The 22,076-nt window shown below is 38.0% G+C and overlaps 1 protein-coding gene and 1 pseudogene across 1 annotated transcript; one reads left to right on the forward strand and one right to left on the reverse strand.

Moving 5' to 3' along the window:
• LOC131008100 (probable carboxylesterase 15) lies at positions 1–6,364 on the forward strand (annotated as a pseudogene).
• A 9,674-nt stretch (positions 6,365–16,038) lies between these two features.
• Positions 16,039–18,821, reverse strand: LOC131008101 (uncharacterized). The gene is made up of 2 exons (XM_057935000.1): positions 17,844–18,821; positions 16,039–17,052 (listed from the first exon to the last, which is right to left on the reverse strand). Exons 1-2 carry the CDS (start codon positions 18,819–18,821, stop codon positions 16,039–16,041), a joined length of 1,992 nt encoding a protein of 663 aa, XP_057790983.1.
• Between the last annotated feature and the right edge of the window lie 3,255 nt (positions 18,822–22,076).

Raw genomic sequence — 22,076 nt, forward strand, 5'->3', positions numbered from 1 at the left:
ATGTGCCGAGTGCAGGTTGACAGCATACTTAGCGCCTGTGGCGATGCTTTTGAGCATGAGGTAACTAGAAGAATGCGTAATGAATTTATGGTAGCTTGGGATGGCTTGAGGTCAAAAGACAACCAGAGAATCATAGCAGGTTGATTAACTAGTTCTTGAGGACTTGGTGCTAGAAACATTGTATGATAGATTTTTGTTTTAGCTATAAGGTTGTTGGTATTTTCAATTTTGAATCGGAATATGCAATGATGATGTATACTTGATATTTGGTTCATTTGTATAATAATGTATGAATTTCTTGGATGATATATAATATTGTTATCGTTGATTTTATCATTTTGTCGTTTTATAAAAATTGCAAAATTTAAAAATATACTACAATTATATAAAGTGCAAAAAACTGTTATAAAAGGTGCAAAAAATCGTTATGTATTCTAATTAAAGATAACGGTTAAAATCGTTATAAAAACTGCAAAAATCGTTATAAAAAGTGCAAAAAAGCGTTATAAAAAGTGCAAAAAACCGTTATGTATTCTATCAAAGATAACGGTTAAAACCGTTATAAAAAGTGCAAAAAACTGTTAACTATGATAAAAAAAAAAATTAATACATAACGGAAAAATCTTAATACATAACGGTGAAAAACCGTTATGTATTCTATCAAAGATAACGGTTAAAACCGTTATAAAAAGTGCAAAAAACTGTTAACTATGATAAAAAAAATAAAAAAAAAATTAATACATAACGGAAAAATCTTAATACATAACGGTGAAAAACCGTTATGTATAACCATTATAGATAACGGATTGGAACCGTTATGTATGACACATCGTACCGTTATCTATGCTACTATACATAACGGTTTTGAAACCGTTGTCTATGACGTATAGAATAGATAACACCACTATACACAACGGTTTTTTTGCTCATAGATAACGGATAAAATCCGTTACTATGAGCGTTTTTCTAGTAGTGATATGTAATTAATGTGTGATTTCAATAAACTTCTGTTGTAAGTTGAATAAATTATCGTTAAATATAAATATATAAGTTGAATAAACTGTCGTTAAATATTAGCAAGACGTTTAGAAAAATGAAGCTAAATAGGATGCCGTTAAACTAATTCTTTATATAATATATAGATTTATGTATTTTCTTCATCCCATTTAATATGACTCAAAAGTTATTTTGGGATGTCCCATTTACAAAGGACTCAATCCCATAATAATAATAAATAAATAAGGGCCTTAAGCACTACATTGAGCTAGTGGGGTCATCTACTCTATTCATAAATCAAAACTCTTCTTAATACGTATGTCGAAAAGTAAGAAGACATATATATTAAATACAAATATTCATGTGCAACCGGTTGCACGTGTAATTAGTTTTTAAAATGACACTACTTCATTCCAAAAATGACACTTGAACATTTTCGAATGACACTACTTCAACATACAAATGACACTTAAAGATCTTCAAGTGTCATTTGTATGTTGAAGTAGTATAATTCAGAAACCAGTTGCACGGGAGAGTGCCTTTTATATTAAATGAGACGAATGGAGTAATAGATTATTCATTTATTAAAAATTAATAAAATAAAAGGAATCAAAATGCATGATTTACTGAGAATGTACAGTCGAGACTTTTTCATATGTATAGTTTTCGCTCATGGTGAGCATCTGTGAAATTGATTGAGATTTTGCCCTTTTTGTTTTGATGAGGCTGTGAATTGACACACAATTTGAATATATTAGAAACTGCATGTAGATAAATTGTTCTTTAATAAAAATCTTTAAATCAATTTTGTATTTGTCTGAGTCAATGTATAATTATTTGGGCTTTTATTTGTTAAGTCTCTTGCTTCAGTATATAGGAGATTTCATTGTGTATTATATTCCTTCCGTCCCGATTTAATATGCCACAAGCCTTGAACACGAATGCTAAGAAACAAATAATTTATAATAAAATAGGAGAGTGAAAGTAACTTTTGTTGAGAATATATGCAGGGATGTCAATCCAGCCCGAAACCCGTGGGTTGACCCGAATAACCCGATAAAATTAGAGAGTTAAGGTTGAAAAATCGCAACCCGATTATAAATCGGGCTAGCCCATTCGGGTTGGCGGGTGGAAGCGGGCCAGCCCATTGAGCTACTGATTTTTTTTAATTGAATTTTAAAATACATTAGAGTTTAGGCTTTTAGGGTTTGAGAATTTTTTTTAGATGCTTTTTTCTTTAATTTCAAACTATTGTTGAATATTTTTTTTTATTTTTTTTAACAAAGTGTAACATTTTATTGTTATTAACTTATTTTATATAGTCTAAAAAAAATTTATTTTATATGTTATGTAATCTTGAATATAATATATTTTTGCATTTCATGCTTCGCTATATAATTTATTTATTTAATATCTATGTATATTTTATACATTATACATTAGATCATTAAAAATAATAAATTACAAATGATAATTTTATTTTTACGCCTTTAACTTGATTAGCCCGATGGGTTAGCCTGAAACCCGAACATTTAGGATTGGGGTTGAAGATTTACAACTCGAAAAAATCTCCGGCCCGATGAGCCCTCTCCCGATTAACTCGGGATTAGCCCGAAAACTCGATGGGCTGGCCCGATTGACATTCCTAGATATATGTGTCTAGGGCTGTCAAACCTTGCGGGCCGGGCCGGCCCGGCCCAACCCAACGGGCCTAGGCAATTTTTTGGGCCGGGTCGGGCCGGCCCAAAATTTCAGTGGGCCTCGAACAATGAAGCCCAGCCCGGCCCGATACGGGCCGCCGGGCGGGTCGGGCAAAAACGGGCCAAAAATTGATAAATTAATATATTAATATATATATATATATATATATATATATAGTTCCAAAAATTAATAAATTAAATCAAATTTAAAGAAAAAAATTGAAGACAAATTCGATGAAATAAAAATGGCCTTAAACAATCTACATCTAAATTACATAATTGACTAAAATTAAATGTAAACAAATATGACTAAAACTAAATGTAAACAATATGAATACACGTAAAAAACAAAAACTAATTGCAAAAACTGAAAACGATTTATTCACAAATGAATTAATAATCAAATCAAATCAATTGAAATCAAATAACAACCACCAAAAATAATCAAAAATAAATAAATCTTTCAAGTAAAAATAATTTAATATTGATTGTTGATTGCTAATTTAAATCCTAAGTTAGACTTTGACTCGTCATTGTCGTCAATTGAAGAAATGGACTTAGATTGGGTTGGGTCCATTGAGATTGGCCGATTGGGATTTGAGAGGAGATATAAATTTGAAATTTTCACCTTCTATACTTACGGGCCGATTTCGGCCCGAAAGCCCGGCGGGGTTTTGGCCCGCGGGCCACGTGACCCGGCGGGCCGCATGGGCTGGGCCAGGGACGCCCGGATTTTTTTGGGCCTTGAAAATCCTAGCCCAACCCGGCCAAAACTACGGGCGGGCCGGGCCATTCTCGGCCCATTTTGACACCCCTATATGTGTCCAAAAAGTAGGAGAGCGAAATAAAGAAAATATAATTGTATATGTGAAGTATAATGTCATCTACTGTAAATAATGAGTTATATGAGGATATTTGTTATATATTGACTTTTCATTTTTGAAAGTGACCTATTGAATTGGGGATATATAAATTAAAAGTTAAGGTTTATTTTCTCATCTCATGTATTCTTTTGATATTCAATAGAATCTCACAATTATATGCTTTTTTTCTATTATAACTTTTTTGCTTAATGCATTTACTATCATTAAATCCGCTCACCAAACTCTTAATGCAACTTTGGGTTAATTTCCTGCTCATATCACATAAGAAAGTTTGGTGCAGACAGAGAGATGGGAAACAAGGTTGTATGGGGTTATCGAGAGAGAGAAAGAGAGAGAAAGAGAGAGAAAGAGGATTGATTGTCTCCATCAAGATTGAATGCATAGAGACTTTCATACCAATATTACCCATTAGAATCACAAAATGGAAAAGTGGAAAACTGAAAATAAATAAAGTGACTACTATATATGTGATTGGTCAATTCTAATAAATTTAAAATTGCCAAATAGGTAATCAAGATGGCAAGCCATCCATTATCGCAGACAGAGGGGAAACAAGAAAATTTTTATGGGTTGATCGAGAGAGATAAGAAAGAGATCAAATTGGGGGTGGGGGGCATGTAGCATTTAGATTGCTGATGAGAGGTGCTGAAATGGGTTACTAACTTTTTCTTGGATTTTGTTGGTCATTAGTGCTGTTTATGGTCTACTAGTATGCCTGCCTAGGGGTGTAATCGAACCGAGTCGAACCGAATAGTGGTGTGTTCAAGTTTGATTTATTTAGTATCGAATCGAATCCCGAACTTTACTTACCGAATACTTTGAGGCTCGCGAGTAGCTCACGAGCCTAATCGAGCCTATACGAACTTTCTAAATTTATATTTATATTCAAATAAAATTATTTTTAAAATAATAAATGTATTAATTATTTTTTATGACAAATAAAATTAATTAGAGATTTAATACAATTATTATTAATTTTAGTGGATAAATATAAGTTGTATATACTAATAATTTATATTTTTCAAACTGAGTCACTTGACGAACATGTTCACGAGCTAACGAGTCGAATACTACTAAGATCAAGTTTGGTTTGTTTATTTATCGAGCTTCTCTAAACGAACTTGAACGAGCTTTTTTCGAGCCGAACTCTGAATAGTTCGCGAGCGGCTTGGTTCGTTTACACCCCAGTCCTGCCCGTGCGATGCACGGCGAGCATCGAAATTGAACGATATTATTTTTAAAAACCATATAAAAATATAAAACATTTATGATTTAATCAATTCAAAACGAAAAAAAATGATTTTTATTAATTTAAATATTACTTTATTTAAAATAATATACAATAACAATATTATCAATTTAATAAATACAATATTAAATTTAATGAATATTATATCATAAAAATTATATTACAAAGAAATAATAATAATAATAATAATAATAATAATAATAATAATAATAATAATAATAATAATAATAATAATAACGATAAAATTTGAAATTATTTTTATACAAACAAATTGTTGTGTACACATAGTACATTATTATACAATATGTTAATGTAATTAAGTTAAGGGTGATTCTATTCATAGCCTCCATTTTACTCTTTGTAGCCCTTTATTTAATAAAATATTAAAATTATTAATATATATACTATTTTACTCCTATAAGCCAATTTAATTTACATACAACTTCATGTGTAGCTTTGAAAATCTGTAGAGAAAATACGCTGGGATTCACTCATAAATTCTTGAAGTCTTCAATTACAAATTCATCAAGGCTTCAAGCCTTCAATTAGAAGTCTGACTCTTTATATGATGCGGAATTTGTGTTGTTTTATTGCAGTTGATTACATTCGGATCATTTATGTTGTCTTGTTTGCACGTTTAATTTTCTTTTTACTTCTGGTTTTGGCTTTTATATTGCTATTATCATTTGATGTTTCTCGTGCTACTGATGATTATTTTGTTAAATTTTATGTTGTGGTATAAACCTGCTTCTTGCTTCCACCCGATCTTGTGAACTTTACCCTCTTATGAACTATGACATCTATACTGAGGAATTGTCTTCACTCAGATGTAATTACCGCTCTTTGAAATTTCAGTCCAATATATTAATTTATTCTTTCTATTATTTGAAAGCATATAAGACATTTTGAAAAAGAATTCAAAAGGTCAAATTTCGATCTGGAAGTTTCGCAGGAGGCAGATGGGCAACATGCCAGTTCCTCATTCTCAAATTATTATCTAGGAATTTTGCAACTATTTAGCGATGGTTCCATTTCCTGCACTGACGACATTCAATTCCCCACCAAAGAGGAAGATGATGGCACCGTCGTCTGGAAAGACTGCTTATACGATAACCAATGCAACCTCCACTTCCGCCTCTACAAACCCCGCTCCACCCCCGCGCCGCCCTCCCCGTTCTCTACTTCTTCCACGGCGGCGATTTCTGCTTCGGCTCTAAGACCTGGCCCAATCACCACACTTGCTGCCTCTGCTCTGCAGGTCTTGGTGGTGCCACCGGACTACCAGCTAGCACAGGCTCCCCGCCGCCGTAGAGGATGTGCTCAGCTCTTTGAAGTGGCTGCAGCAACAGTGATGAGTGGCTGTGGGAGGGAATTAATTTCGGGAGAGTGTTCATGGTGGGTGATTCCTTTGGCGAGAACTTGGCCCACCATCTGGCGGTGGAGCTCCGCCGTGGATTGCCAGAGTTGGCCCTAACCGGGTGCGGGGCTACGTGCTGTTAAGGCTTCATACGTGTAACTTAAATTGGGGACTATAAGGCTAAAATAGTAAACACATTAATAATTTTAATATTTTATTAAATAAATGGCTATAGAGATTAAAATGGGGGCTGTTAATCGAATCACCCTTAAGTTAAATGTCCTAGAAATTAAAAGCCCAACTAAATTTGTCTCCATCTAAAAACCCCAAACCAATTCAAAACCCAAATAATACATCATCCAGTTCTACTCCTTTTTCTAATTTTTATGTAAGCATTAGGATTTAAATTGTAATTTCTAAAAATCTCATAAAGTGGTTTACATCTATTAAGTTATCCCAATCCACAAACTCAAACTCATTTTTTAGTAAGTACCTAGCATTTACACCCCGTACAAATGCACAGAATATATTTTTATATTTATTTATATATAACAAATTAATATTAATTCTGAAAGAATTTAGTGCCCCAAATTACCAACAAAGTATAACTGTGTAATTAAAAGAGTAATGTTGGCAAGAATGTTATCAACAGAATGTTAATAACATTGACACCAACACGCAGCGGAAAAGAAAGAACAACACACAGGAATACTTTTTCACGGATTATATCACTATAACCCGTGAGTGCCTCAAGGCTAAAAAACACTATGTTGAACCAACAAAGTAAAGTACAGATTTGGATCTCTTGGAGATCTATCTTTACAGAATTTCTGCCTAAGATAAATCAACATATCTACTTACTGCACTAGAATGTTGAATCAACACAGTTGCAAAACACCCTGCTACGCTCCAATGGCCTTGTACTTCAATTCTTGCCCTTCAAAGTGAGACTTTACAGATTAGCTGCCTAAGTCCCCCTTCGTCAAAGCAATCCTTGAAGAACCAGTATCACGTTTGCAACATGAATGTTGAAACAACACAGCCGAGTAACTCGGACAAAATAGTCTGCTACGCTCTGATGTCCTCGATCTTCAACCCTTACCCTTGACCTCCCGTCAATACAGAGTGAGCCTTTATAGATTGGCTGCCTAAGACTCCTCCGTCAAAGCAAGGTTTGAAGAACTGGTGTCATGTTTGCAGCAAGACAAAATGATGAGTTGGTTGTGAGCGAATGTTAGGTTGGTGAAAATGCACTCCCAAAACGTAAGGATGAATGAGGCTTCTTGCTGCTTTTATAGACCTTCATGTCGTGGTTAGTTTCCTCCACTTCCCACTTCCAGAAGCTTCCTATAACCGCTGCAATTCACCTCCGAAAACTGCCAGTCGACAAGTCTGGAATGTTGGTTGAGAGATCATGGGTGGTCCTGAAAAATAGGAACTAACAGCCCACTACTTCGGACCATGATAAACCACCTTTCCACTTATTAAAAATGTGGTCAACAAGCATAAAATCTTTATTTCACAACCAAAGAATAAGAAAATGTGAAAGGAAGGTAAAGATTAAATCTATACAATTACCAATGGAGAGTCAAAGTATGGAGTTAAGGCAGACTTCGAAATGTTGGTTGCAACCCAGAAATGTTGACACCATGAATGTTATCAACATTCCACCCAACATTGAAAACACGTATGTTATCAACATTGGTCCCAACATTGTCGGAGTCAATATTGACTCTAACAATCTCCCCCTTAATCTTTTCCTTCCTGCAACAAAAACACAAACTAAGAAAAACTATATACAAAAAAGAATTCTATGTTACATGTTTTCAGATCAAGAAAGAGTTAGAAACTCCCCCTTAATCAAACAAGAGGTGAACCTCAAAAACAGTCCAGAAGAGATGTTGGAACAACACTCCCCTTGAAACAAACAAGAGGTAAACATCAAAAAAATCCAGAACGAATGTTGGTACAACATTCCCTTTCGAACAAATACGATAGAGTCTGGAACTCCCCCTAAATCACATAAGAGGTAAACTTCAAACTAGTTCAGAAAAGACGTTGGAACAACACTCCCCCTGAAACAAACAAGAGGTGACAACCTCAACACAGTGCAGAGAGAATGTTGGAACAACAATCCCTTTGGAACAAATACGAGAGAGTTTGAGACTCCCCCCAAATTCAGCAACAGTGAAACCTACAAAACAAATGTCAGTGAAACACAACAAGTATTGAACTTCGAATCTCCCCCTCAACCTTAGGAAGGTCGACCGAAGGCCAAGACCTTCAATTGCGATCTTGGGATCTGGGAATTTAGAAGCTCAACACAAAACACAATATACTAACAGTATATAAAAAATAAGAAAATGTTGGAACGACAACAGATCCAAAAAAAAACCAAGATAACATTTAAAATGTTACCAAAAAGGTGCTCATGCACCACAAACATCCAAAGGTGTGAAAACACCACAAAAACAGATGACAATACATCAAAAACCACTCCACAACATTAAACTTCAGCATATCAACACCAACTGCATCAGCACATGCATCAACATCGGCTGATTAGTAAAACAGAAACTACTCCCCATTTTTTGTTGAAGGAAGAAAATTTAGAAGTTGTTGGAACACTTCCTCCAGGTGTTCAAACCATGCAATGATGGCATCGCCCATTGTTTTCATGCTTTCTATCAACATTCTTGACTTGGCCTTTGAAAGTAGCAAAATTCCACCATAACCTTCTTTAGTTCATTAATGTCAATAGCAACATTCACCTCTTTTGCTCTGGAATCAGCATGTATGAGCTCTTCGCTTTTCTTGGAATGAGAAGAGGAGCCTGCAAACAAGTGTGTCTTTGCAATGGAGATGTTAGTAACATTGGATTCAACTTCTGTACCCCAGATAGTTATAGTGTCAACAACATTTTCCTTAGTCTTCGTGGCTCCATAAGAATTCTTCCTCATTATTAAGATCATTCTGAGCAATATTGGGTATACCAAGCTTCGTTGGACTATAGGGAAGATCTTTCACACTGATCAACAAGTTGGTGGTAATGTTGGAGTAGAGATGCAAACTAGAGCCTGCTGACTTGGATGTTGAACGACTGATGTTAGCTAACATCAATTCACCAAAAATAAAAGCAAGAGGCTTACAAACTTTATAAAAAAATCCAGCCTGTTCACGAGTAAGCACAATGGTGTTTTTACTCGGCATCCATTTGTAGACATCGATCTTGTGCAGAGCAGCATACTTTCACGTTAGCACAGAGGCAATACTTTGATGTCCATTCGGTCAGCTTTTCACCAGTCAACATCAACATCATTTCCTTTTCATCAATGTTGCTAATAGAGGAACCAACATTCTCCATAAAATATGATTTAACAATGATAGTAGGAGAAAAATCAATAACCTCATATCTAACACACTCTTTTCATATTTCCCAATCTCAACATTAAAGGCTTCACTCACTAGATTAGCATAGAATATCCTAATCAATCTCCAAACCATATCTAAACACATTCATAATGGTCCCCTACATCCCCATATCTTGCAAGAGCACATCAAGCAATATTTTTGAAAGAAATTTTCTTCAGCATGACGTTCATTCAGGAACTTGCTAGCAAACATAGACTTAAGCAATCCTTTGACTTCACTAGAATAAAACTCAGAGGAATAGGACTTGCTTACCTCAACCTCTGAATTGGAGGTGTTGTCTGAAGTGCTTTTGTGGGAGATGAGGTTTAAGAGACTGTTTGAATAGAAGTTATTGCCTTGCTTGCTTTAGTGGGAGAAGAATGAGAGATCTTCATCTTCGGCAATGGTAGCTTGGATGTTGGTGCAACATCAGATTCAGAACGGTCTGGAAGATTGATGTTCTGTGAAACATGGAGTTGTAGGAATATTAAACTGAATTAATACTCGATTTGCCTGAAGACCGTTTCTTGGATTATTATTAATTTATCATACAACGATTAATCTCCTAACATGCCCCTATGAATTTAAGTGCTGCACGTTGGAGTTCAGAAATACCTGAAGAATTCAGAAGAATTCGTCAAGTTCGCAGCTGAACAGATCAGTCAGCTTCAAGCATTCGTTTGAAGCCTCAAACGTCCTCAAATCGTATTTTGCCCAGAAATACGTCTTCGAGAGATCTTTCTGTGGCCGCCTGTGTCGCTTGAATCGGAGTTCTGTGAAGGAAGTTATGGCCGTTCTCCCGAAACTGCCAGAACTTGATTTCCTGCGAAAATCTGACTCCAGCTCAGATCTTCTGAACTGTATCCCGCTCAGCTTTCACCGTTGGATGGACAACGAGCTGTGAAAGTCCCAAGGGAGAAACTGCCTACACGTTTCTGGCGCCTCTCTGCTCTCTCAAAACCCTAATTAATTAGTGTGTGTTTCCTGAGAGCAGACAACTGTATTTAAAATAAATTAAATACGTGTGAGGCGCTACTTTCTCTGTGCTAGGCGTGTTTCTCCCTTGCTAGGGAAAGGAGACTTTGGGCCAGTCCAGGGACCAGATACAAGAAATAAAGATGGGCCTCAAATAAATTAATTCTCCATGGTCAGCCCAGATCATAATTAATTTATAAATATTAGTTCATTCCACTAGAGAACCAATACTGACTTACCCCTTTATTGCCGGTGATGAGTCGGGGGCTTGTATTTAGACTTATTAAATCCCCGTATTTAAAATATCTGACATCCATTAATTAATTAGAGCTTTGACCTCTTAAATTAATTAATCTCTTTGTAATCCTTAAGTAGTACCACTCAAACCTTATTATTGCGCCTGAACTTAATCAACCTGCAGGGTTTAGCGCAATAAACATTATTGAGCTCCTTAAGGGGATGTCATTATCCTATATCGGATACGGGTACTAATACAGATAATCAAATATCATATATTAACCGCTATCACCCAAGATACAGACTACTCAAGTTACTATATAACTCTCACTCATAGTAAGTCAAAGTGATATACGAATTAACATATATATATGAAATCTTATTAGTATTAAGATCTTATAAGTCACCGAGATCTTTGATTCTTCACTTTAGTCAGATAGAAGAATACATCTCACTGTGGTCCTATCAATACGTTATGACGTACCAGTATAGACAAGTAGCCAAGACAAACTACTTCCATCTATACCGCAGCCTAAACCAATAACTTGTCCTAAAGTTATTTCGGCTGTGATCATTTTATATCTCTTAAGGTTATTCCAATTATATGGTCTTCTATGATCTACAACACACCATATAATCTACTTATATAGAGATAGAAAACATACATATGCAATCATGAACACAATCAGATAGGAGATTAAAACAGTGAACATATGAATCATTGTATACAAGCATAAAAGGTTCTAGCTTTCAGTATACAAATCCAACAATCTCCCACTTATACTAAAGCAAACTTTTAGTATACAATGTGTCTATTTACTAATCACCTAACACTTCTCCCACTTATACTTAAAGTTTCCTAAGTGGGTGACATCAATCGCATTCCCATCTTTCAATGACCATTTGCGATAAGCCTTTTGTGAAAAGATTAGCAGGTTTCTCCAATATATGAGAATTTATTCTATTAGCACAAAACCTCGATTTTCGAATAATCGTATAACTTGGTACTGCTCCATGTGTTTGACCCCTTGTGGTTCTTGGATTCCTTAGAGTTTGCAACTGCACTTGAGGTATCACGAAGGTGATGCTCTCACGCAAACTAGGAATCACCCTTAGATCCTGGAGGTAGTGGTCAAACCAAAAGGTTTTACCTCCCAAGGAAAACACATAGCTCGAGGTAATTATTCTTTGTTCCAGTCAACCTGGGAATTCGAAATCATATAATCCAAATAGGAACTAAACTGTCTAACTTGGTAAACTATCCTTATTCTCTAGTCATGGACTTGAGAATATAATTTACCACAGCTCAGTGTCCTTAACTAGGGCTATACTGATATCTTACAACCATGCTAACTGCATAGCAAATATAAGATCTCGTACATAGCAATCCATACATGAAGCTATCTACTGCGGAAACGTAGAATACTGCCTTCATTTCCTCAACCTCAACAGGCATCTTAAGACATAGTCTTTAGATAAAAGAACGCCATATCTAAAAGGTAGCAATCCTTTCTTGGCGGTATTCATACTAAAACAAGCATTCACAGTACCTATGTAAGACACTCGAGATAAGGCCAACATCATTTTCTAGTGATCCCTTATAACCTTGATCACAAAGACGTATATTGTACCTCCTTAGTCTTTCATCTGAGACTGTTCGGATAACCATTACTTTATATCTTGACAATAGCTCCATATTGTCGCCAATTAGGAGGATATTATCTACATAAAATGCAAGATAAACCACATCACCGATGACACGAGAGCGATTGACACGAGATGCTTCTCTCCCTCCCTCACGTAACCTTCAGGTTGTTGCACATGGATGTCCTTACCTTTTCCAAGGTAATATATATGACATCCATTTGCCAGACCTCGATAGTTTAAGTGAGCTGCTATGGGTAAAATGATCCGAATGTTCTGAGCATGGCACTGGCGAAAATATCATAACCTATATCCTTACACTGGGCATAACCTTTCGCCACCAGTCTAGCTTCGAAAGCTACGACCTTGCTCATTCGGGTCTGTCATTATCTTGTATACTCACTTACAACCTAAGGCTTTACTGCCTCCTGGTAGCAAGATTTTCTAGTATACACCGACCCATATTCTTAATGGATTGCTCCATTGAGGCGTGCCAGGAATCTACATTCTCGTCTCCCACTAATTCCAAGTAGATATCTAGGTCGATTCTCTTATATTCACTACCAGGGACTGAATCCAAAGATCTTCCCAAGAACATAAATCGATCAGGTTGTCCCACAACCCTCCCACTACAATGGATCTGTGGTGGCACATATGTGTCAACAATGCGTGCAGTGTCTTATGGTACAAAACTCTTGCATACTTGGCTTGGGTGATGGAATCGCCTGTCTAATGTCTTCAATTTCTTGAAGCACACTATCTGACTTGGATTAGTGATTACTCCCATAGTCCACTTCTAAGAATCGTGTGTCATTGCTAATAACCACCTTCTGATTCTTTAGGACTAATTACAAAGATACATAACTCATCATCGAACATATTTTTCCAAGAGTGACCTATTTCTTCTCTCCACCACACCATCTTATATAGGGATTACACGGTGTAGTAAACTGGGTTGGAATCCCAAACACTGACAATGAACCAGAAAAGATCATTCCTAACACATTATTGGCCCTTTATCCCCTTGCCATGAATGACCTGGTCTCCATCTTTTCCTCTATACAGGATTCGCTGGTTCCAAATAGTACAACCTGGATTGAATCCAATGTACTCCCTCCGTCCGCCAAGATTATGTCACAATTACTATATCGGGCGTCCGCCAAGATTATGTCACTTTCCTTTTAAGGCAATGGGCCCACCATCCTCTTTAATATTTTATCCTTACTAACACTCTTTATTTACAAAAAAACCCACCCAAAATTTAATCTCAACCACACATCTCATAAAGTGGTGGGACTCTTTCTCCACTACATCAAAATCATCACCAATTTTATTAAATCCCGTGCCCAAGCAATTTGACATAATCTTGGCGGACGGAGGGAGTACTTATTTAGACACGAGCCTTTGGATCCTGTTAAGATAGATGTGACCTATTTCTAGGGTATCAATATATGTGTAAGATCCTCATGAGAGATTAGCCTTAACTTTTCTCTTTCTTTTGTTCGATGATGTAAATGCAATATAAAGGTATTTTGTAGACAAGTTATAGTATGAAGAGAAATGTTCAAAATACCTGAATAGACAACTTTGTCATTTCTTATGATAGAAACACCACTATCAAAAATGACATAAGATCCATCTATTCAAAATTTTGGAACATGATAAGGAACTGAAATAGTTTAGTGCCCCAAATTACCAACAAAGTAAAACTGTGTAAAGAAAAGAGTAATGTTGGATGCAATGTTATCAACAGAATGTTAATAACATTATAACCAACATGCAGTGGAAAGTAATAACACACAGGAATACTTTTTACACGGATTATAAATAACCCGTGAGTGCCTCAAGGCTAAATTCACTATGTTGAATCAACAATACAAAGTATAGATTTGGATCTTCTTGGAGATCTATCTTTACAGAATATCTGCCTAAGATAAACCAACCTATCTACTTTCAGTACTACAATGTTGATACAACACAGAACCCAAAACAGCCGAATAACAAAAGTTAATCGGACAAAGCAAACAACCTGCTACACTCCAATGGCCTTGCACTTCAACTCTTGCCCTCGACGTCCCGTCGATACAAAGATAGACTTTACAGATTGGCTACCTAAGTCTACTTCGTCAAAGCAATCCTTGAAGAACCGGTGACACGTTTGCAGCAAAAAAATGATGAATTGGCTGTGAGTGAATGTTAAGTCGCAGATAATGCACTTCCCAAACGTAAGGATGATTGAAGCTTCTTGCTGCATTTATAGGCCTTCATGTCGTGGTTGGTTTCATCCACTTCCCACTTCCAGAACCTTCCTATAACTGCTGCAATCCGTCTTCAATAACTGCTAGTCGACCAACCTTGGGATGTTGGCTACGAGATCATGGTTCCTGAAAAAATAGCAACAACCTTCCCACTAATTTGAACCATGTAAAACCGCCTATCCCCTTATTAGAAACGTGGTCAACAAACATAAGACAATTATTTCACAACCAAAAAATAAGGAAACGTGAAAGGAAGGTAAAGATTAAATATATACATTTACCAATGGAGAGTCAAAGTATGGAGTCAAGGCAGACTTCGGAATGTTGGTTGAAACCCAGAAATATTGACACCATGGATGTTATCAACATTCCACCCAACATTGAAAATACGTATGTTATCAACATTGGTCCCAACATTGTCGGAGTCAACATTGACTCTAACAATCTCCCCCTTAATCTTTTCCTTCCTGCAACAAAAACAAAAAACAAACAAAAACTATATACAGAAAAGAATTCTAAGTTACAGGAACTCAGATCAAGGAAGAGTAAGAAAAGCTCCCCCTTAATCAAACAAGAGGTGGACCTCAAAATCAGTCCAGAGGAGATGTCGTAACAACACTCCCCCTGAAACAAACAAGAGGTACAACCTTAAGTAAGTACTTGAGGTACAACCTTAAGAAACACAAACTGACTGTGACCCAACAATCGGTTTGGAACAACTAAGAGAAAGTAAAGAACTCCCCCTCAATTGAGAAACAAAAGAACCTGTAAAACAGAAGAAAGGAAACAAACAACAGCATTCAGAGCATTTAACCTCTCGATCAACATACTCAGAATGAACAAAAACAAGCAGCAACATTCAGAGCATTTAACCTCTCGATCAACATTGATCAAAAACGAAGATGAAACCTTACACAAACAAGTTGATCAAATGAAGCTTTGCCTTATTTGATCAAAATGAAGGTCGGCCGAAGGCCAAGACCTTCATTTGACCTGCCCAACACAATATACGAAGGTATATCAAAAAACATGATAAATGTTAAACCAACAGATAATCAAAAACCAAGATAACATAAACTATGTTACAAAAAAAAAACAGGTGCTCATGCACCACAAAAATTCACGATGTCCACGCATCAAACACATCACCACAGAAACAAAAACATTGTTTTGGAACAAACATTGCCAACAAAATCAGAAAACACTACTCCCCATTTTTTGTTGAAGAAGGAAAAGGTAGGAGTTTGGCGAAGACTTGTTCACAACAGTCGACCCGTGCAAGCATGTCCTGTCCCATCTTGATCGTCCGATCCACCATCAACTGCACTTATCTTTTGAGCTTGAGAAGATCCTCTCTGGCCTTGATGAGCTCTGCAACGTCAAGATCAATCTCAACTTCAGAATCTCCAGCTGGTTCCTTGCCTTTACGAGATGTGGATGTTTCTTTAGTGAGATGGGCTTTGACAGAAATGATGTTGGAAACATCAAGTGCAACATCAGGAGCAGTCGCACGATCAACAGCTTCATCTTCACCATACTTGTCGATCTCAGCTTCAGCAGAGTCAGCATCATCATCAGACTGAGGAGACAAAGGAGGACCAGCACGTGGAGGTTTGTAGGGGAGATCTTTGACACGATCAGGAGTGAGGAGGGTTTTTGAAAACTCAAGCAGATTCTTCTCTTCAACAAGCACAACTTCCTCTCTCTCCTGGAGTTCTTGCTTAACCAAGAGATTGTAGATGAGGCTTGGAAAAGGAAGCATACTTCCACTTGTGGACTTAAAGGCTGCACGAGAGATGTTAGCAAACACTTGCTCACCAAAGTTGAAAGCCAATGGCTTACCAACTTTAAAGATAAATTCAGCTTGTTCCTTGGTTAGAGCAGTATTGTTTTTGCTTGGAAGCCAGTTGTAAACTGCAATCTTGTGAAGTACAGAATATTTCCAAGACAAAGTGGATGTAGTAAACTTCGAGGTCCATGCCTTAAGTTTTCCTCCAGTCAACTCCCTAGTCATCTCATCATCATCAACCTCAACATCAGCAGTGTTAGTATTCGCAGTGTAGCATGCTTTGTTAATGGCAGATGGGGAGAAATCAAAGACCTTACCCCTAACAAACACTTTCCCATATTTAACAGATTTTGGGTCAAAAGCCTCTGTCATCAGATTAACATAGAACTCTCTAACAATCTCAGCATCATAGGGAAAAACATTGACAACCGTACCCCACATACTCCTATCTTGCAAAAGGATATCAAGCTTATACTTTGAAAAGAAATCCATCATCCGCACGTCTATCATTATGAAACTTCCTAGCAGCCAACACTTTGAGAGCATTCTTTGCTTCACGAGTGTAAAAACGAGTGGAGTATGACTTACTAACCTCAACTAGGGATGGCAATGGGCCGGATCTGGACCGGATCTTGCTTGGTCCAGATCCAAATCCAATTTTTTTTAACTTAGATCTAGATTCGGTCCAGATTCATTGGATCCAAAAAAAATGAGATCCAGGTCCAGATCCATAAGATCCACAGGATCTCGGGTCCAAACCCGGATCCTTACCTTTGTCTTAAATTAATCCCAAATAAAATTATAATTATTGTCTAGATTTTCAACAATTATTCAAAATAAATGAATTAACCATATTCTATAAAAATATTATCAAAGTTTAATAACAATAAGAATATAATTATCAAGTACTAAATAACAATGGAACAATGTGTCCTCTATTTTACATAGAAAAAAGAAAATTAATGTTATCAATAATAAAAATAATAATAATAATAATAATGAAAACTAAAATTTAAATTAAAATAAAAGTAAAATATTATCTTTAATTGCATTATATATCATTTATAAAAAGAGATATATAGATTAGTCATAGATATTAGATTAGAGTTAGATAAAAATAAATAACATTATATATATTTTTATATATAAATGGATCCATGGACCGGATCTGGACCGGATATGGGTCTCAGATTTTTTGCTCTAGATCCAGATCCGGAAATTATAGGAATAACCCAGATCCGGTCCAGATCCATTGGGTCCATTTTTCCTAAGGTCCAGATCCTAAAAAAAGGATATGGATCCGCGGATCTGGACCGGGTCCAGGATCCATTGCCATCCCTAACCTCAACCTCTGATTCAGAGGAGCTTCCAGAGCAGCTGATGCGAGGGGAGGTAGAATGTTCAACCTTTGGCTTGAGAACTGGAGGCTGTGATGTTGGACCAACATCACTGTCTTCTCGGCTAGGAAGATTGAGAGTAGATGGGATCACCCGTGTGGATTTTGACCTTGAGGAACGCCTGAGAGAGGCCACCCCAGCTTTACGTTTCCGGCTTTTCTTGTCAGGGACAAAGGTGTCAACATCAATAACATCTGTGCTTTCTTCTGGATCAACATCCTGATCAACATCAGGAATCTTTTCAGGGTCATCAACATCCATGGATGTGGGTTTATCACCAGCAGCACATTCTTCTTCAGCAACAACAGAAGCTTTATCAACATCTGAGCCAGGTTGTGAGGTAAGATCAAGCAGGGCCTCTTTGGCGATTTCCCCAATTCTCTCCAAAGAGGTATCTTGAGAAGTATGCGCTGATTCCTCTTTTGAAGACGGAATTGACTCTTCGCTTGGAGTGGTAAGAGGAGTTTGATGTTGAGTAACACCAAAAGCTGGATGTCCTGTGGATTTTTCTGAAAACGCTTGAACAGTAGGGTTTTGCAAAGGAGATTTACCCTTCGTGAGTTCTTCATCAACCTTAACAGAGGAACCAGGACAAGGCGCCATTTTTGAATGGAAGATCTCAAGAGGAGGAACAGTGGAGATCGGCTTAGGATTGATGGGAGTTTCCACCATTTGCAGCGAGACAGGAGCAACATCAGTCCCAACAGACGACTCAGTGGTGCTTCTCTTTGGAGAGCCTTTTGGAGAAGGAGCTAGAGGAAAGGTTTCTCCTGGGACTTCCGCCGGTGTTTGAGAAGACGATGGTTTGTCGGTTGATTCGGCCATCTGAGGGAGAGCAGAGAGATGTTTGGCTGCGCTTTCCGATGATCCGAAGTGTTGGATCAGACTCTTGATGAGGGAAGAAAGATCAGTGTTTTTGTCCATGACTTTTGGGCTTCAAGGGGAGACACTGCACAAATCTCGATAGAAGGGTTTGTGAAGTGAAAGGTAATAATGAAGAATCAGAACACCCTCTTAAATACAAACTGAGAAGACCCCAGCCAACATCAACCACTAAGCCTTAAGATAAAATCAAATCCCATAAAAATCTCCCTCACAAAAACAAATCAAAATTCGATAATCATATCACAAGAGACAAGGAGAGGCGGATCAAGCATCAGAAAAACAAACCCTAGAAACACAATTAACTGATAAGATCACCAAGGAAAAAGATAAAGAGAGAGAACCAGAAAAGAGAAGAGATATGCCTATTGAAACAAAACAGTAGAGCCAATGTTACTTCAAATGTTAGTCCAACATTAGAAGTCAATGTTATCCAACATCCGGAACAATAGACTATGATTCTTTCAGCAGAGAAAGATACTTTTAATCAAAACACATTGAGATCTTAAAGCTCAACATCCATTTTCTCTGAGTGCATCGTCGCAGCGAACGCCGTGCCCCGAGTACTTAGATGAGAGAAGGGATGATCTCATTTATTTTCAGATGTTTTATGACCATTAAGCCTCACTCTTGTGCTACCGGTCTTACAACATCAAAGTTTTTTTTAATCAACATCTGCTAAAAGAACACAACATAAACCAGTTAGAACGAACAACATCAAAACAACCAACATGGACACTGCACTGTCAGTAACACAGGCTCCAACATGCATATGCCTAAACAAAAGAAAAAACAAACACAAGGAACAAAAACAGATGTTAGGATCCAACAAAGACAACCTAAGTCCTAACACCTCACATGCAAGAACACTTAAATGCAGCACAAACCGAGAGACTTCCTAAGATGGGAGAATCTCTCAAAATCTAAAGCCTTGGTAAAAATATCAGCAAGCTGTTTTTCAGTAGGAATGTATTCCAACACAATGAGCTTTTTCTCAACTGATGAGGAGTAATATATGTAGAGCATGAGGAATCTCTTTACCAGTGGAATCACGGGGAGCAGCGAGGTAGATTTCATCAAAAGAATCGTACTCGCTGGAAGAATCATCCTCACCAGAGGAAGCGCACTCGCCAAAGGAACCATCCTCGCCAGAGGAATCATATTCGCCAGAGGAACCATCCTCGCCAGAGGAATCATACTCGCCAGAGGAACCATCCTCACTAGAGGAATCATACTCGCCAGAGAAGTCACTTTCGCCAGAGGAGTCTCGTCCACCAGAGAAGTCACTTTCGCCAGAAGGAAGCAACAAAAGCGCGGTGAAATCTCCCGCATAAAGACGAATTTCCTATAATACCCTCGACCACGCAAGGCGCATGCGTGTATGCTAATTTTACTATTTTGCCCTCCCATGTAATCTATAAATAAGCCTTGAGCTCGTGCATTGTGACTCACGTTATCTCAAATTCTCAATACAGCAATAGTTTTTCTCTTGAGCTCCGACATTCTGACTGTTTTCTTTGTCTCTTCCGTTCAATCACACTAGGTATATTCTACGTTTACTGCTCTTTAGTCTAGGTGTTGATTCCCTGTTTCACCAACTGGCGCCGTCTGTGGGAAAGTAAGTGAGTTAGGATGTGAGTTTGTGGTCGCCGGCGCATGCAGATCTGAAATTCCAATCGGGTTTGCATGTGTCGGTACCGTTTGAGCCGATAATTCGGGCACCCAGATGAATTCGATCCGTTAATTACGTTTTTCAGGGCTGATTTACTTTTAATCTTCTGCGATCTATGTTTAGTTACGTTTTTGATGCATGGGGAAAGGTGGTGAAGGTCGTAAATCGTGAATTGGGGGAATTTATGTTTATTTACCGATTGATCGGTTTAATTGTAGGCGAATGAAGGATTTCTTCGTAGAACTGGGGTTTTCTTTACAGATCTGATGTTTATACCGGTGGATTGTGGGATAGTACTCTGTATTTTGTTGTGTTGGGCTTGTGCTGTTGATTTGCGGCTGTTTTCCATTTAAGGATGATAATTATCGGTGTTTTCCATGTTTTTGCGGCTAATCTTCGTTTTCTATCGGTGGATTGTGGGGTGGTACTCTGTTTCTGTCATGTTGGGTTTGTGCTGTTGGTTTTCGGGTGTTTTTCAGCTTAAGGGTGATAATTATCGGTGGGTTCCATGTTTTTATGGCTAAATCTTCGTCTTCCCCTGTTTAAGGATGATAAATCTTCGTTTTATCCCCTGTTTAACGCGTTCTGTTAATAATCCGGCTGATTGCTGTGATGATTCTGCCGTTTTTGGGTTTTGTTGTTATTTTACTGCACGATCGTGGTAATTTTGGGTTACGATGTTCGTTTTCTTGCATAATTCTCATTATATCATGCCTAACGTATTGCGCTAACAAGTTTCTTGGTGGTTACTCTGTTTATGTCTATCCTTGGGTCTCTTACTTTGGTTCTATTGACACTCTGTTTCCTCTGCCGGATCTTAATACGAGTTCACAGGGGAAACTTCTGTTATTCGGGCTCTGTTATTCCAATCTATGCCCTGGGTTTATTTCCCAGGGTATAGAGTTATCTCGAGGGGAATTTTTTAACGGCCTCTGTGCCGGTGTTCGGGATTTCTTATATCGGGATTTCAATCAGTAAAGGAGGATCTACTCATTTGCCGTCTGGATTTTTCTCACTTTATTTATATGCAGGTACCATGGGATCTTCCGATGCTCACCGCACCTTGGAGAAGGAGTTCGACTCCGCTGCTCTCACCACTGAGGTGCCTACCTCACTGTTCAACAGCCTGCAGGGCCACACCACCTTCACTGTGCCACCAGGTTTTCCGGCTATCCCAGCCACTCCGCTGACAGGGTTAACAGGCAACTTCCAGAGATCTGCTCTGGTGACACCGGGATCAGAGATGCCAGGCTTGGCCCCCACGTCTGGTGGTGGGCAACTCAACTTTGGGCTGACGGAACAAATGCTGGCGCTGCTTCACTACTCTGTCGTGCGTCAGGCACTGGGGACTCCCCTGTTGTCCACCGCCCCCGCCGTAACTCCCCTGGTAGGAGCGACCAATCTGCAGGGCATTGAGGCCCCACCTCCCGCTGCTCAGGAGGCAAACAATCCGGTAATCAACAAACAGGCTGCGGCAATTGGGGAAATACAGAAGCTACCCACCGAGAGGGCACAGGAGAGAAGGCTAGAGGGGAGCCGAGCTCGGCTTAATAGCGTTGTCATGAAGGAGAGGGTTGACGAGTCTGATAGTCAGTCCATCTCCCCCGTGTTCGAGGAGGAGAGGC

Source organism: Salvia miltiorrhiza, chromosome 2 (assembly GCF_028751815.1).
Source record: "Salvia miltiorrhiza cultivar Shanhuang (shh) chromosome 2, IMPLAD_Smil_shh, whole genome shotgun sequence".
In the NCBI taxonomy this organism is placed as follows: domain Eukaryota; kingdom Viridiplantae; phylum Streptophyta; class Magnoliopsida; order Lamiales; family Lamiaceae; genus Salvia; species Salvia miltiorrhiza.

Bases quoted from the DNA above. Each gene is read 5' to 3' on its own strand.
- LOC131008101 (XM_057935000.1), bottom strand. From the start codon at position 18,821: ATGGACAAAAACACTGATCTTTCTTCCCTCATCAAGAGTCTGATCCAA. The intron at 17,053-17,843 runs GTTAGGGATGGC...ACACTCGTGAAG, and splicing joins CCTCTGAATCAGAGGTTGAG to CAAAGAATGCTCTCAAAGTG.